This window comes from Phlebotomus papatasi, chromosome 1 (genome assembly GCF_024763615.1).
Source record: "Phlebotomus papatasi isolate M1 chromosome 1, Ppap_2.1, whole genome shotgun sequence".
Lineage (NCBI taxonomy): Eukaryota > Metazoa > Arthropoda > Insecta > Diptera > Psychodidae > Phlebotomus > Phlebotomus papatasi.
This window is the reverse complement of record NC_077222.1, coordinates 106,391,666-106,408,305: the sequence shown is the minus strand read 5'-3', so window position 1 is coordinate 106,408,305 and position 16,640 is coordinate 106,391,666. Positions and strand designations below refer to the sequence as shown.

Genomic DNA, 16,640 nt, shown 5'->3' with positions numbered 1-16,640 from the left:
AAATTCAGAAGCTGGATGTGCCTGAAAATTCCTCCACCGACAGATGGCATGATTTTTGAAGACAGGAAAAGACAAAAAGAAAAGAGCAATGGTAACAATGGAAAAAAAAACTTTATAATCTCTCAGGGGAATGTCACAAAGAAAAAAAATTTCTCAAGTATTCGAGGGAAGAACTTAAAAACAAAAAAATAACCTCTGTACAACATAAAATAAGAGAGATTCTGAGCAAAATTTCACGGAAGAAAAATTAAGTGGAGAGAAACAGAGATTCAGTCTCTTTTTCTTTGAAGGTCCGTCACACTTTTGTCCACCATCTCGCTTCTTCTTCTTCTTTTTTCTGTCCAAGACAGTGAAGAGACCTTTGAAAATCTTTAAGGTCTCTGCTGTTTAGCTGCCTTCTGCTGTGCCTTTATGAACTCAGGATAGTCAATGTAACCATCTCGACTGAGATCATCCATCTGGAGTATAGGATCAATGAGAGCTACAAGTTCTTCATCCGAGAACAATTTCTCCTCAATCTGAGGCTGACCCTCATGATGTTCTTTACTTCCTTGCTCTACATGCAGATGATAGCACCCCCAGGAAAAATAATGACAAAAGCATCAACATACGAACAATGTGGATGCCAAGAGAAGCGAGAGAGATTACAATTAGGAACAAGACTCAAAGGAAGGACAAACAAAAACCAAGTCACTTACCGTGCCAGTGAATCAGTGATTTGATCAATTCGCATCCGTCCAGTTTGTTGTTATTGTCCGAATCGTGCATCTTGAAGTAATGGAATTGCAATTCCTGCTCAGTCATTTTGCTGGTATCAATCGGAACATCTAAATGTTCCTTGATGTGGCTATTGGGAATTGAGTAATATCATTTATGCCCAGGTGCGCAATAAAACACCACAAAAATGTCAGGAAAAAATTGCCCTGCTATCGCACTTTTTCGAGCATGAAGATAATTTCCCACATGGCAGGTATAACATGTGGAATTTTCTGTTTGAGCAGAATTCTCATTTTGATGCTCAATGTTTAGATTTCACTTTCATTTCACCTGAATAAATATTTAACAGTCAGTGGCTCTGGAAATTTCCCAGTTAAAAAATGAGGAGAAAGAGATCAATAAGGTAGAAAAGACTTCTGATTTATGATCAATTAAATTACTTATAAGGATTCAAGGAAGAAGAGTTAGCCGACACATATACCAAAGTATAAGAAACACGTCGTGCTTAACTTGCAATTTTCTCTTAATAAAATAATAATGAGTCTTGGGTTGGTTTGTATCACGGTAATTTTAGGGTATTTTCCTTCTAACTAATTTTCTTTCCAGTTCTTACAATTTTTCATGGTAAGTTCTCTTTCTATTTTTCCTATTTTTGGGTGAAAATTTCAAATACAAGGAGTAGTTGAGTAGTTCCAGAAAAATAGTTATCCAAGACACACACCAGACAGTTTATAAATGACAAATATTCTAACATTACCACCACGGAGACTTCATTTCATGCTTTTCAAATCAAATAGCATTTTCTTCTTAAAAATATAATGTTTGTAGACCTGGATGGAAATTAAGTAACTTCTGATATGGCAGTTAACAGGTTTCCATGATGTGTGACTTAGCTAATTATGGAAATCATAGCGTATTTTTCTCCTAAATCTCGTTGAAATTTAAACATTTTTCAGTGGTAATTTTTCTTGCAATTTTCAGTCGAAAATTCTAAGTTTATCATAATAAAGTAGTTCAACAAAAATAGTAATCCAAGACACACACCATATAGTTGATAAATGACAAAAATTCTTTGATTATTACTGCAGGGTAATCAGTTTTTGCTTTTCAAATCAAATAGCATTTTCTCCTTAAAATTAGAACGTTTATAGATTCACCTGGATATTAAGTCACTCTTGAGAGTGTCGTTAACAAGTTTTCACTGTAAGAGTCTTGGGTTGCTTTGTGATCACGAAAATCTTAGGGTATTTTTCTTCTAACTAATTTTCTGTACAGTTCTTACAATTTTCAATGGTAAGTTCTTTTTCTATTTTCCCTATTTTCGGCTGAAAATTTCAAATACAAGGAGTAGTTCCAGAAAAATAGCTATCTAAGATACACACTAGATAGTTGATAAATGACAAATATTCTAACATTACCACCACGGAGACTTCATTTCATGCTATTCAAATCAAATAGCATTTTCTTCTTGACATTAGAACGTTTATAGATCCAGCTGGAAATTGAGTCACTCTGGGAAGTGTAGTTACAAGGTTTCTATGCTGTGTGTCTTAGCTAATTATAGAAAGCACTTTTCTCATAATTCTCGTTGAAATTTTCACAATTTCAGTGGTAATTTTTCTTCCTGTTTTCAGTCGAAAATTTGAGGTAGATGAAAATTAAGTAATACAACAAAAAAGTAGTGATCCAGGACACACACCATATACTCGATAAATCATAAAAAAGCAGTAATAATAATAAATTATTACTGCGGTAAATTCATCATCTGCTACTCAAATATAAGAGCATTTTCGTCTTTCAATTAAAACATTTGTAGATCAAATTTGAAATAAGCAACCCTTGGCACTGGAGTCAACAGGTTTCCAAGGTGTGTCTTAGGTCTTCATGAAAAATTACAGAGATTTTTTCTTATTCTCATTGCAATTTTCTCAACTTTCAATAGTAATTTTTCTTCTTGTTTTCAGTAGAAAATTTGATCTGTATTCTAATGAAATAGTACCACAAAAATAGTAATTCGATACACACACATTAAATAATGGATAAATGACAAAAGAGCTAAGGTTATCACTGCGGTAAATTCATTCAGATTGAAATTAAGTAACTCTTGACAGGGCAGTCAACAGGTTTTCCTGGTGTATGTCTTAGCTCATCATGGAAATTATAGTGTCGTATTCTTCTAAATTTCATTGCGACTTTCCAATTGCAATTGAATTGTAATTTTTCTTCCTGTTTTCAGTCGAAAATTTCCACTATATCATAATAAAGTATTACCACAAAAAATAGTAATCCAAGACACACACCAGAATGCAGATAAATGACAAAAAATCTGTGAGATTATTACTGCGGCGTATCCAGTTTTTGCTTTTCAAATCAAATAGCATTTTCTTTTTTAAAATAAAGTGATTGTAGATTTAGTTGGAAATTAAGTAACTCTTGACAATGCAGTCAACAGGTTTCCATGGCGTGTGTCTTAGGTAAGAGAATGTATAAAAAGAAAGAGGTAGAGAAAATTGAAAAAAATTATACAATTTCTGTTTAAAAGCTATTCTGCCTTCCATGACTTAAGAGTAGACCGCACTGGCATAAGTAATTTTCTTGCTCACAAATTCAAATATGGAACTTTTATCATTTCTTTCTGAAAGACTTTCGTTTCGTAATAGAAAAATAACTCAGACACGAACCCAAAAAAAATTCTCAAAAAAAATGACTTGGGAGTTTTCCTCATCAGATTCACTAGTATTTCATTACTTATATGAAACTTCTGTTTCGTTTAAAAAGGAACTAAAACAAAAAATAAAGATTACTCACGACAGATCGATCATTTAGATTTTATGGTATGTGTCTCGGCTAACAGTGAATATTTTATGCTCCATTTTTCTTTTTGTTGAGCTATTTGAAATTTTTTCTGATCTAATTTTTGCGAGAGTGAACGAATTTTTTTGTTTTACTTAAGAATTAAAAAAAACTATTTAAATAAATTAATGAACTTTGTAAAATTTTCATTCAGATTTTGTAATATGAGAAACATTCTCAATTGCAAAAAATAAATTTTACATGTTTTTTATTACATAAAAATAATCAAAAACAAATAAATAGTAGAATATTTTAAAGAAAAATCTATTTTTTATTGAAATATTCATAAAAAATATTTTGATAATATAAGAAAAAAAATAAATATCAAAATGAGGTTGTCGTTCTCATACGAAAAAAAAGTCGTAAGAAAATTTTAAGTTTTCAATCGATTAAGATTTTAAATTTATAATTTTTGAATTTACAAGAATTTCACGTAATTTTCCTTTTTTTTGGTAATTTTAGTTTTAATTTTTAAGTACCAAATACATTGCACCAATTCATCAAACACGAAAGCTCTTTATCTTATCTTTTGCAACAAAAAAAAATGTTTGGGAATTCCGCCATCAAGCCAAATAAATAAGTCCGGACAATTAATCCCGCATGTTCTTCAATTTCTTATTTTTTCAATTTTTTTTAAATAAAAAATTAAAAAAAAAACAAAAATTGATATAAATTACGCTTCAAAAAAGGCATGTAAAAAAGTGCGTAGAAAAAAGGGCAGCTAAAAGAGAAACCAATCAAATGCTACTCACTCTCTCTCTTCTTGGATATTGCCGGGATTGAGGACCTGCGGAGGCTGACCATGGTGCCCATGGGGCGGATGTTGTTGTTGCTGAGGAACTTGCTGATGATGCTGTTGCTGCTGCTGCTGAGGGACCTGCTGATGATGTTGCTGTGGCGGAGGCTGCTGATGCTGTTGCGGCGGTGGTGGAGCATGTTGCTGCTGCTGGTACTGCGGCTGATTAGGCACTTGCTGTTGATACTGTGGCACCTGCTGTGGCGGGGGTTGCTGCAAAGTATCGCCAAGTCCATTAGTAAAGTAGTCTACCGGCTAAATCCTTGGGCTACTTACGTATTGACCTGGTGGGACTCCGGGAGCTACTCTCTGACTCAGTGCAACATGCACTAATACCAGAAAAATCACTGGTTCTATGCTGGACAGGGACTTCATGTCACTTCACTTGATCAGTCAAACATCCAAAAAGCCCCAAGGAGCGGCGAAAGTAGCTGGAAACTGCGGAAGTTCTTGTCGTGTTGGAACTTGGATTTTGGCGATTTTTTCACCTGTCACGAAAAAAACCGTCCGTTGCAATTGTGACACGTGTAAAATACGCAAAATGCACATTAAATTACGCGTATTATACTTAAGATACACAATTTGAATCTAAAAAAAAAACGGAGTCGCTGGAGTACTCGGAGTTCTTTGAGACCTCTGAAACATAGACTCAGAGGTCTCATGAAAATACACTTCATCGAGAAAATTTGCATACCCACAGGGGTTTTCTTTTGAATAAATCCGACGTAGAACGAATTTCGCGCGTAGTAACAGTAGTCAAAACAAAAAAAAATCAACTCTATTTAAAAGAAATGCATTAGCAAACAGTACTTTTTGGCCAGAGTTCTTTAAGAAATGGTTAGAATATTTAAAAATTTTATCTTTATAAAAAAAATTAAAGTTTTATTCTGAAAATGAAGCAATGTTTTTAAATTTCACGCATCGCAACATAATAGGGGAGACTGGGGCAAGTCACAAATCGAAAATTTCAAAATTCAATATCTTCCAAGATAAAAAAGATAGCGGCTTAAATTTTTTCCATAAAATAGCCTCCAAAGACCTTCTTCGATGTTGTGTGTTTCTTAGAATTCGAACAAGGAATTTAAAAAATAAAATATATCGAAATTTTTAAACCTATTTTTGAAATATTTTCCTTGAAGAATATATCAATTATTACTTACTTATTCTTCAAAATTTATGCACTGGGAATTATTTTCTAAATGATTTGGATTCTTTGAATACGGAACAGATATCTCTTTTAAAATTTTACAAAGATTCTTTTCTCAATAAATCTTTTTTTTTTATTAAAAACGAAAATTTGCGGTAAAAAGTAACACAAAAGATATGGAACAAAAAAGTAACAAAGATCGAATCAATTTCTGATGGCTCACGGCGAAATGAAATCTCATTGCCATGTCTTGCCGGTTGTTGTTTGTATTGGTCAAACGATTTGCAGTTTTTTGTGTGTTTTTTTTCTAAAATAGTTTGAGAAGCGTTATGCTCGTTCAGATAGAGAAAACTGTGTTTTACAAAGATGCAGAGGAATAAATTTCCCATAAAAATATGTTATCCAGGTATTTTTTTTAATTTGCGGAAGCCCATAACAAAACGAATAAAAATGTTATAATATCCCATACCTGATACTACGAAAACGGCTCGATAACTGTATTTCCTTACAAAATAGAGGAAAATTACTTTCATAAAGTTGTATAGCGGAAAGCTCATGTAACTTGTAAAAAAAATATCCGTTTTGTAACTTTTTGCCCCAGTCTTCCCTATACATATTTATTTCAAAAATGATTTCATAAATTGACTCCCAATGGTAGACAAATTAGCATAATTTAATGTGCATAATTCCGTTAGGTGTATAATCCCGAAGTGCATAATGCCAGAAGAAGAATACATGATTTAAAAGGGATATTATACAATAAGGCGTAGATAACTGTGCTGTTCACGGGTCATTCGTTATGAAAATTGTGCCGATTTTTCGATCTCATGTCGACCTGTCAATTTCGTGCCGATATGCGGTATGCCGATTCGGCAAAATTTCCGCAGAAATTCCGCGATACGTATTTAAACGAACCACACAGTTTAAACGAGCCAAGCCACATAAGTTTAAACGAACGTTATTATTCTTCATAATAGCGAACTGACATTTAAATCTGCCAAGTTTTCGCTAAAATCGTACCAATCTGCCGATTTTTGCTAAGCAATATGCTGATTTGTCGATTTATAGCCAAATTATGCCGATCTGTCAATTTGTAGCTCCAGATTGACCAATTTTGCCGATCGCCGCTCACGATGCACTCTGAGATCCACTTATTCACCCCTTGTCACACAAGGTTGGTGTCAAAAAGCAAATGGCGGGAATTGGTGGAAACTGTTACATTTGACGTCTAGATTTATGGGGACGAGCGCACCCAAAAAGTTTGAACAAATTTTTTGAAAATTTAAGAAAGATTAAAATTTATACTATTTGTAATTGTTCGTTATCATAATAATCGTCTCGAGAGGTTTTTTCTTATTCTGTTCTAGAAATATAAAAAAAAAGTCATAATATCTTCACTATTTTTGACCAAAAAATATTTTAGCTCGGAGTCAATTGGGATCCTGCAAAAAATATCATAGATTTGGACATCCTTATAGTTTGCAATTATCCATAAAAATCGGATTTCTATCGATTCTAAGTAGTCTAAAAAATTCTTTTTCCAGAGCCCCAAAGGAGACGAAAGTGTTAAAAGATCACTATTCCTAATGATTTTACACGAAAAAAAAAACAACTTTTCTTGGGATATAAAATTATCTCAAACGTGCGACTTTCTTTTAAGACAGAGCGAGTAAAGTTATATATTTATACATAAATAGGTCTTCAGTATTTTTCTATGTCATATTTTCATAATTAATTACATGTAATCAAGACGCGTAAAATATTACGCAGTCTTCTGTTTATTTTACGTGAGCTGTCAAGTTTGGGAGTGTTTCTTTTTTTGTTTGCTGATTTTACTGGAAAATTTGCGTTTTCCTGCATTGAAAATCGCTTCGAGACATGCCAGAGAAAACAAAGCATCCCGCAGATTCCCGGAGGGATGATGGGCATGAGCTGGAGACGCAGCTAATTCTGAGAGTGCCAGAAGTAAGTCCTGCCTTTTAATCTAACCTCAAAATCCCTTGAAGTCTTGATTTCTTTTTTTTTGTCCAGGAGCCTGCTAAGGCCCTCCGGGAAGCCATACAGTCAGGAGCCAACAATCTCAAGGATCGCCTGAACATCCGGCTGGAGAATGACATCCGCTACGGCGAGGTCTGCTTCGACAATTGGTACATGTACGCTAAAGTTGTGGATTTGCCCACAATCATTGAATCCCTCAAGACCATCGACAACAAGAGTTTCTACAAGACGGCTGACATCTGCCAGATGATGATATGCAAATTTGAGCCTGAACTTCCGACTCCCGTCGAAGAGGAATCCCCGAATAAGAACAAGAAGAAGGATCCAAACAAGGTGGACAAGAAGTTCCTCTGGCCTCATGGAGTTACTCCACCATGCAAGAACATCCGGAAGCGACGGTTCCGGAAGACGCTGAAGAAGAAGTACGTGGAGGCTCCGGAGATTGAGAAGGAAGTCAAGAGACTCCTCAGGGTTGACAATGAAGCTGTGAGTGTCAAATGGGAAATCATTGACGAAGAGGAAGAACGAAAGCCCGGTGACAAGGCATCCGGGAGCAAGCCAGGAAGTTCCAGGGAGAACAAAACCAAGGCTGGACAGAAGCCTGGGAGAGACGCTGAAGGCATCAGTGGATCTCAGAGTTTGGATGTTGGAGAACATGACATCTTCGGCGGGGAAGTGTCATCCTCTGACGACGAGGACAATAACATCAATGTCCTGGACTTGGATGAAACCAGTCGCCTCTCAGCCGATGACAGTAGACTCTCAGACTCCAATTCCATGCACCTGGAGGATCTCAGTCGAGGTGAATTCCACAGCCCTCGGAAAGGTTCCGGGAATGGAATGCTGGATCAAGCTGGCCCCTCAAGAGCACCTGGCCAGCGTCGGGACTTCTACGGTGATCCCCACGATTCCGACAACGAAGGAGACTACCGCGAAAACAGCCACGCCCGGATCAGTGAACTTCGTCAGCAACTGGATGAACTTCGTCTCCAGCGGATGCAGAAGGAGCAGGAGATTTCTTCGATTGAGAATCAGACACTCCGTCAGAGGATGCAAGACACCCTGGACAGCGTGGTCAGGCAGATCAGCAGCAAGGAGATGGAATTGCAGGAACTGGAGGGGATTGGTCTGCCTTGAAATCCTTCTGAACTTTACAAATTTCCTCAATAAAGATTTTGGTGATTAAAAAAAATTTCTTGTCTTTTTTCCGAGCTCTTCAGAACGTCTAAGCTTGATGGAATTGCCGCTGGAGGCGTTGTAAAACAAAATCAGGAAGAAATGCAACCTATGCAACAAAAAATAATTTTTTAAGGGGTAGTTCATTGGAGAAACACAAATCACAAAGAAATATTTCTAGAAACATTGAAACGTTTTCAGAAACACAAAAAAGGGTATTCCAATAAACGTTTTTAGAAACCCAAAAATTTGTTCAAGAAATACAGAAGCGAAAACGCATCCAAAGAACAGGGAAAGCCTCCAAAAATTAAGGAAATATTTCTGGAAACACGAAAAAACGATTCTAGGAATGCAAAATCGTTTTTAGAAGATATCAAAACGCTTTTAGAAATTCGAAAATCTATCCAACAAAAATAAAATCGCCTTTAAAGAACAAGTAAACATTTCTAGAGTCTCGAGAACGTTTCTAGTAAATACACTGAAACGGCCAAGGTTTCGTAAAAACACGAAATCATCTACAAAAAGAAAAAGCACCGTTTTTAAAAAATTGAAAGTCTATTCAAGAGATACGGAAAAATTGCAATAAATACAGAAACATTTCTAGCAACGCGTTAACGTTTCCAGAAACACGAAAACGATTTTAGAAATGCAAAATCGTTTTTAGAAGATATCAAAACGCTTTTAGAAATTCGAAAATCTATCCAACAAAAATAAAATCGCCTTTAAAGAACAAGTAAACATTTCTAGAGCCTCGAATACGTTTCTAGTAAATACACTGAAACGGCCAAGGTTTCGTAAAAACTTGAAATCATCTACAAAAAATATAGAAGCGTTTTCAAAAAATTGAAAGTATACAGAAAAACCTCCAGTAAACACAAAAACCATTTTAGAAATGCAGAAACGTTTTTAGGGACGCAGAATAATAAGAAACATTTTTTTAATGCTAAAATGTGTTCAAGAAACAGGAAAACATTCCTAGAAACACAAATATGTTTCTGGATAGAAAAAAAAAAAACAAATCGTCTTCGAAACAAAAAAACGTAAAAACGCTTTTAAAAATTCCAAAATATATCCAAAGAACATTAAACCACTTTCAAAAATTAGAATAACAGTTCCAGAGACCCGAAAACGTGTTAAGAAACACAGGTATGTTTTTAAAAATGCAAAAACATATTAAAAATCACGAAATCGCTAAAAAAGATAAGAGAACATTTCGAGAAACACAGAAAGATTTCGACAAACTCGAAATTGCCTCCGAAACGTTTCTAATTTTTTTAAGGGGCAAGAAAACGCCTGCAAGCACTGATACGTTTTTAGAACCTCAGAATCATCTCCAAAATTTTGGAAATGTTTTTAAAAGTGCAAAAAACATGTTAATAAATCACGAAATCGTCTTTTAAAAAATAGGGGAACATCTCGAGAAACGCAGAAACATTTCCACAAACTCGAAATCGCCATAAAAAATCGAAAATGCATTCATGGGACGCAGAAACGCCTCCGAGCAATATGAAAGATATAAAAAACATTCTAGAGATTCCAAAACGCATTTGAGAAACAGAAAAACGAATCCAAGATATTAGGAAACACATTTAGAAATACGAAACTAGATGGCAGAAACGGAGAAACATTTCCAGACTTTCCGAGTTGTCCCTAGAAACACTGATACGTTTCTAGAACCTCAAAATAATACTCAAAAAATTCGAAAATGTTTTTAATAATGCAAAAACATATTCAGATATCACGAAATTAATTTTAAAAATAAGGGAACATTTCGAGAAACACCGAAAAGGTTCCAGAAACACCAAATCGACAATAAAAAAATGTCGAAACCTTTCTGAAACATCAATTTTTTTCAATTTAATCTCAATTTCAATAAATAAAAAAAAATTGGACAAAGAAACGCCTCAAAGCAATATGATAGATACAAAAACATTTCTAGAGACTGTAAAACGTTTTTGGAAACTCAAAATCATTACCAAAAAATGTGAACATATTTGAAAATATGAAAGCGCATTTAAGAAATAGGAAAATGAATACAAGAAGTTAGGGAACATATTTAGCAAGTCGAAACCAAATAGCAAAAACACAGAAACATTTATAGACCCTCAGAAACGTCTCTAGAAACACAGATATGTTTCTGGAACCTCAGAATCATCTCCAAAAACTTCAAAAAATGCAGAAACATGTTCAAAAATCACAAAATTGTTTTTAAAAATAAAGGAACATTTCCAGAAACTCAAAATCGCCTCTAAATTGTCGAAACTTTTTCTGGAATTCTAAAACATTTTTGGAAACCCAAAATCCCTTTCAAAAAAATGTAAACCTTTTTAAAAAATATGAAAGCGCATTCCAGAAACAGAAAAATTACTCCAAAAAATTAGAAAACATATCTAGCAATATGAAACCAAATGGCAAAAACACAGAAACATTTCTAGACCTTCGGAAACGCCTCTAGAAACACAGATATGTTTCTGGAACCTCAGAATCATCTTCAAAAACTTCAAGAAATCTTTTTAAAAATGCAGAAACACGTTCAAAAATCACAAAATTGTTTTTAAAAATAAAGAAACATTATTTCGAGAAACACATAACATTTTCAGAAACTCGGAATCGCTTCAATAAAGCGTCGAAGCTTTTTCTGGAATTCTAAAACGTTTTAGGTAACCCAAAATCGTTTCCAAAAAAAATGTAAACATTTCTAGAAATGTCAAAATGCACTCGAGAAACAGGAAAATGACTCCAAGTAATTAGAAACATCTCTAGAAATACAAAAACGATTCTAGGAACGGAGAAACCATTTTAGAATCTCAGAATAACCTCCAATATTATACGGAAATGTTTCTAAAAATGCAAAACAACGTCCAAAAACACGGAATCATTTCCAGAGAATAAGTAAATATTTCTAGAAATACGTAAATGTTTCTAGATACTCGGAATCAGCTGCAAAATTCTGGATTTGTTAAAATTTCCTTCAACAAATATATGGTAACGTTTTATGAAACAGGGAAATGCATTCAAGAATCGCAATTTTTAAACATTCAAAAGAAAAAGCGATAAAAAAACATGATCAGATCCAAGGGGTAACTCATATTGAGAAGCCCTTGTTGATTGTCCGAGAAACGTTTTACGAAACCCGAGAAACCAAAAACTCTTGTCAGTTTGTTTGTCTGTTTTTGTTTTCTTTTAAGAACAGAATTCATACAATGAAGTTTAATGCACATTACGAATTTAATCAAAAGGCGTTGCGTTAGAAAAAAAAATAAATAAAAAAAATGAAAAACTAGTTCTAAAAAATTGATTTTGGTCTTTGAAAAAAAAAATCATTAAAATGATGAAAATAAAGAAATGAACATTGGAGCATAAATCGACCACTCAGAATATAAATTGAACAACTCGATTTTTTACAAAAATCGTTTTATTCGCTTTTTGGATACTTCCTTATACCCTCTACTTTCTCTGTGAATATTATACTTGAAAGACAATTATTTTCAAAGTTATAGAGATTTTAAATGAGAACAATCATATATACTCTACGTGTAAAATCTCCTCTTCAAATCGCTCTCTTGTAAACTTTGCCTACTGCGAGTTGTTCGTTTCTTATTCTGAGCAGTCGAAATATTCCTTCATTTACTTTATGAATTCAATACCAGAACTACGAAAAATTTTAAGTAATAAATCTGTATTCTTTGGAACATTTAAGTTTAATGAATCCGATATTAGAGGCGTTACAGAAGCAGAAACAATAAATAAAAAAGAAAAATTATCTTGAAGAAGTTTGAGTTTGTTAATTACTGCTTTGTACGATAAGGTTGATGTACAAAGGCTCTGAGCTCCATTTAATAAATTTTAGAAAGTCCCAGCTTCGTAAAAACGCCGCCAGGGGTGATAAAGGTTCTTGGTTTCTCAGGCTTCGTAAAGCATTTTTTCGGCTTGTAGTTTTCTTGAAGTGTTTCTCAGGCAATTGCCGAATGTTTCTCAACTGTACGTGAAGTTTCACGAAATCCGAGAAACTCTAAAATGTTTCACGAAACCTGAGAAACCAGAAACGCCAGAAACCTTTGTCAGTCAAAATGGGAATGAGTTACCCCTTCCTTTTTTTCAATTTTAATTTCTCAATTGCGATCTTTTCAGAACATCTAAGCTTCCTAAAATCGTCACTAGGGGCACTACAGTCACTGAAGCGAAAGGAATTCACAATTCACTGAACTCTTATTCCTGATGTGAATTTGTATATTGGTCACTCTAAGTACATGCAATTTTCACAGATTTAAAGGCAACATTCACGCAATTCGGCTAAATCCTAGAAATTAGAGAGATTTTGTTCTCCTGGGAATTATTGGAGCTAGTCTGTGTGACGTCCTATAGATGCCCATTGATTGTTGTGCTGCTGAAAAAGGGATCACTCTGGAATTTCAAAAATTCCGGCCTATTGAGCAATTCCTTGGCATCCTCAACGTCCTTATTGATGGCTTTCTTGAGGTTTTCCAGTGTTGTAAAATTTGTTTCTGGCCTGAGGTAGTGCACTACACAGACCTTCAAGGTCTGATCATAGAAATCTTCCGGAAACTGATGCAGAATATGTGTTTCCTAGGAGACAAAATCCCTCATCAACTCAATGGAAACTTCTCGAAAATCCCATGTTCTTACCATTGATTTCTCTTTGTTGTCAAAGAAGGGATTCCATCCTACACTCATGACCATTTTATGGACATCTCCAGTGTCCACTTGAGCCCATCCACAGTAGATTCCCGTGGCAAAATCACTGGGCAGTGACCTTACAACTTCAACAGGAAAATTTGCTAAAAATTCCAAGAGAAAGAGAGAAGAATTCACATTGAAAGAAATCTCTGAATATCTTCTGATTACTGAGGAATGTTACCTGTCGGGAAGCCCATCTCAGTTCCTCTGCGAAAGCCACGAATCACCTTCCCGGACACGAAAAGCGGAAGAATTTCTTTTACAAGCATTTTCACGTGCTAGAAATTTCACAATCTCTGGGTCAAACTTTCAATTAAAACACTACGAATTACGAATACGTTGACGCAATTATATCTTATCGTTTCCGAAGATTCTACTTCTCACCATGATTTTACGCGGACTCCACAACTCATTGGCTTTAATTGGGAATGTGCACTTTCAGTGTCGCGGAAAAACTCGCTGATTTGTTGCTTTTTCCAGCACTTTTTATTCCTCTTGGTATTCAAGGTGGCTAGAGAGTTAGAAAGAGACGGACTGCAGTACCCCCAAGGTAAGGTGAATCATTACAAGATTCCTAAACCCCTTCTGTGGCCTATATTGATTCACAGAGTTTGACTGAGAATTTTGAGAGAACACATTTTTTATCAACAAAATTTTCAGTTGATTATTTTTTTTACGGCTTATAGATTTCATTTTAAAAATATTTAATTTTAGTACATGTACTAAAATGTGTCATAAAAGTGGAATACAGGAATAAACGAATTGAAAAAGAAGTAAAGGTACAAATTTGGCTGTATTTGAGCCTTTTAGTATTTATCTCGATATTAAAAAAAATTATTAACACTGCGACGATCTTTTAGTACACCTTTTAGTTTAGATGCACGGTATAAGATTATATTCTTTTGAAACTTTAGGGTTAATTAAGAGCCATTGAAGAAGGAATAAGAGAGGTATTGCAACAAAAATTGTAAATTTAAAATATTTTGATCTAGTACGTGTACTAAAATGGTAAAAAAACTTAAGTGACAGTGCTATTTCAATGAAAAATGAACATATTTTTTTAGCACTTGATTGTTCTCAAATACTCCTACATAATCGAATTTTCTTTGTTCTGATTCCTGTCATGACTTTTTGGTGATTTTAGAACACAGTGAAAACACTGGGGACAACAGTCAAGGCAAAAACCAACAGAAAGAATAATTGATAACACAGGAGCACATGAAAACAGTAAAGTTCTAAAAAACATATAGAAAAGAGATTCCCCTGAACATTTTTTTTTAGCACATGACCATTTTTAAGTGCTTCTGTATTATCAACTTTTCTTTGTGTTGATTCCTGTCTCGATTGTTTTTTCAGCTCTCCTCGATGTGTTCCAAAACTACCAAACAGTGGGCACATCATCATCATTTACAATCGCTTATCCTTATTGGGGTCGCAGGCCCATGACATCTTCAGGAAAATGTTCGGGTTCGATCTCAAGGCGCTCCAAGTCAAGATTCTGAATTTGATTCAGACACCTTGTCCTAGGTCTGCCTAGAGGACGAGGTCTCCTTACAATGGCTTGCATAGTTTTTCTGGAGAATTTTCCAGCGGTAACTGACGTTGTGTAGAATTTTAAAAACTTGAGAGATAACCTCCTTCTGGGTACGTCAGTGATGTGTCAATTTTCAGGGAGAAGAAAAAAACACACAAGATTCTTTTCCAAAGCTTTCGGCGCTGCAGTGCGCCTTCCTCAGTGCTAAAATTGTGATATTGTTTCTGAAAATTGTCTCAACTACCTCCACAGCATATTGGACCAATGTCCAGTGCAGTGTTACTGCAGAGAAATCCCTAAATTCCCTGTGTACCCTCATTAGGAGTAGTGGAGGTAGTTGAGACAATTTTCAGAGATAATATCACAATTTCAGCACTGAGGAAGGCGCACTGCAGCGCCGAGTTTTGGCAAAAAATCTTGTGTGTTGTTTTCTTGTCCCTCAAAAGAGAAACACCACTAACGCACCCGGAAGGAGGTTATCTCCCTAAGTTTTTAAAATTTATGGGATATCTTTTTCATTTACTAAAAAATCGTTAAGGTGAAAGATTTCCTTTTTTCATTTATCATCGAATAGGACCATGACTTATTTTTAGTACACGATTCGTTTTTGGAAGTATATTTGGAGGGATGTAGAATTTAGTACACCGTAAAAATATAAATTCTTTTTTTACGTTAAGTATGGTAAAATGGGGTAATTTGGAACCATTTACAATTTGGAACATTTGAGATTTTCTCAGTGTTTTAGAGATTTAAAAGGAAGAAATCTGTTCCTTTTCTTGTGAGGCGTATTTTTTCTATTTTGCGGTCTTTGTTTTCTCTTTGCTCATTTGGAACAATGAGAAAATCTCAAGTGTCCCAAATTGTAAATGGTTCCAAATTACCTCATTTTACCCTACATGTACTAATATTAAAATAGTTCACAGAAAAATACTATTAATTGAGCAAAAATCAATTTCTTTGTCATGCTTGATGTTTTTAGTATTTTGTACTGAAATGATAAATTTCAGAAAAAATGGAAGTGTCTGTTTTTAGTATAACTTTTAAATTCAAGGTATAAGATTATTTTGATTTGAATGTATTTAAATTTAGAAGCATTAGAAGGGATAAAGAAATCATTGCTGGAGAAATGCTCTGATTTGCAATTGCAATCAAATGCAATTCTTTTGGTGTATATTTGATTTAAAATTTAAATACTTCATTTTTAGTACATACATGGAATTGAGGAAGTAAAGTAAATTTATGTTAGATTTGTAAATTTTGCTTTAGTACAATGTTTGTTTTAGATGTTCGATTGTGTCAGTATAGTATAGAACCACATTTAAAAAAATATATCTTTTTAGTACTAATCGTCTACTCAAAAAGAAACTGTCCTAAGTGCATTTAATTTGTATTAGCATTTGTTGCTAATGACGCATCATGAAGCGTCGTTTGCTACGATTGCAGATACAAAGAAAATGCAGTTAGAACAGTTTCATTGTGAGGAGACGTAATATAAATTACACGCCATATAAGGCCTACAAAAACGATGGAAAATTTAGTAAATTAAGGCGGCATGCAAATTTTACTAGTTTTGAGAAATTTTGAAAAGCTTTATTGTTCCTAAAATTGCTTAAGGAATATTTCAAGAATTATTTTATTATTTTTTTTTAGTACAAGAAATATGCAAAGAAATGCTGATTAATTTATTAAATATTTCTCATCTAAATATGTTTTTTGGAACA

At 34.3% G+C, this 16,640-nt stretch overlaps 3 protein-coding genes across 4 annotated transcripts in view; 1 reads left to right on the top strand and 2 right to left on the bottom strand.

Annotated features, from left to right (window-relative positions):
- The window catches only part of LOC129799078 (multiple coagulation factor deficiency protein 2 homolog), a 60,522-nt gene that overhangs the window by 4,487 nt on the left and 39,395 nt on the right, over positions 1-16,640 (bottom strand). Inside the window, exons 2-5 of one of the 2 annotated variants that reach the window (XM_055842701.1) lie at positions 4,643-4,854; positions 4,323-4,579; positions 699-847; positions 93-556 (exon numbers count right to left, since the gene is read on the bottom strand). In XM_055842701.1, the coding sequence (XP_055698676.1) occupies positions 372-556; positions 699-847; positions 4,323-4,579; positions 4,643-4,741 (690 nt within the window). In that variant the 5' untranslated portion in view covers positions 4,742-4,854 and the 3' untranslated portion in view covers positions 93-371. Of the gene's footprint in view, positions 1-92; positions 557-698; positions 848-4,322; positions 4,580-4,642; positions 4,855-16,640 lie in introns of those variants that run through there. The other variant, XM_055842700.1, reaches the window with a different exon arrangement.
- Positions 7,280-8,703, top strand: LOC129799074 (transcription initiation factor TFIID subunit 7). Its single transcript, XM_055842692.1, has 2 exons — positions 7,280-7,478; positions 7,545-8,703. The coding sequence occupies exons 1-2, from the start codon at positions 7,392-7,394 to the stop codon at positions 8,646-8,648; spliced, it is 1,191 nt and encodes a 396-aa protein (XP_055698667.1). The 5' UTR covers positions 7,280-7,391; the 3' UTR covers positions 8,649-8,703.
- LOC129799081 (putative riboflavin kinase) lies at positions 12,885-13,925 on the bottom strand. Its single transcript, XM_055842705.1, has 3 exons — positions 13,567-13,925; positions 13,335-13,486; positions 12,885-13,274 (listed from the first exon to the last, which is right to left on the bottom strand). Exons 1-3 carry the CDS (start codon positions 13,652-13,654, stop codon positions 13,047-13,049), a joined length of 468 nt encoding a protein of 155 aa, XP_055698680.1. The 5' UTR covers positions 13,655-13,925; the 3' UTR covers positions 12,885-13,046.

Excerpts from the sequence above, each read along its gene's own strand:
- LOC129799074 (XM_055842692.1), top strand. The coding sequence starts at position 7,392 with ATGCCAGAGAAAACAAAGCATCCCGCAGATTCCCGGAGGGATGATGGG. Across the intron at positions 7,479-7,544 it reads TAATTCTGAGAGTGCCAGAA|GAGCCTGCTAAGGCCCTCCG; the intron begins GTAAGTCCTGCC and ends TTTTTTGTCCAG.
- LOC129799081 (XM_055842705.1), bottom strand. The coding sequence starts at position 13,654 with ATGCTTGTAAAAGAAATTCTTCCGCTTTTCGTGTCCGGGAAGGTGATT. Across the intron at positions 13,487-13,566 it reads TGAGATGGGCTTCCCGACAG|CAAATTTTCCTGTTGAAGTT; the intron begins GTAACATTCCTC and ends TGGAATTTTTAG. Across the intron at positions 13,275-13,334 it reads ACAACAAAGAGAAATCAATG|GAAACACATATTCTGCATCA; the intron begins GTAAGAACATGG and ends TTTGTCTCCTAG.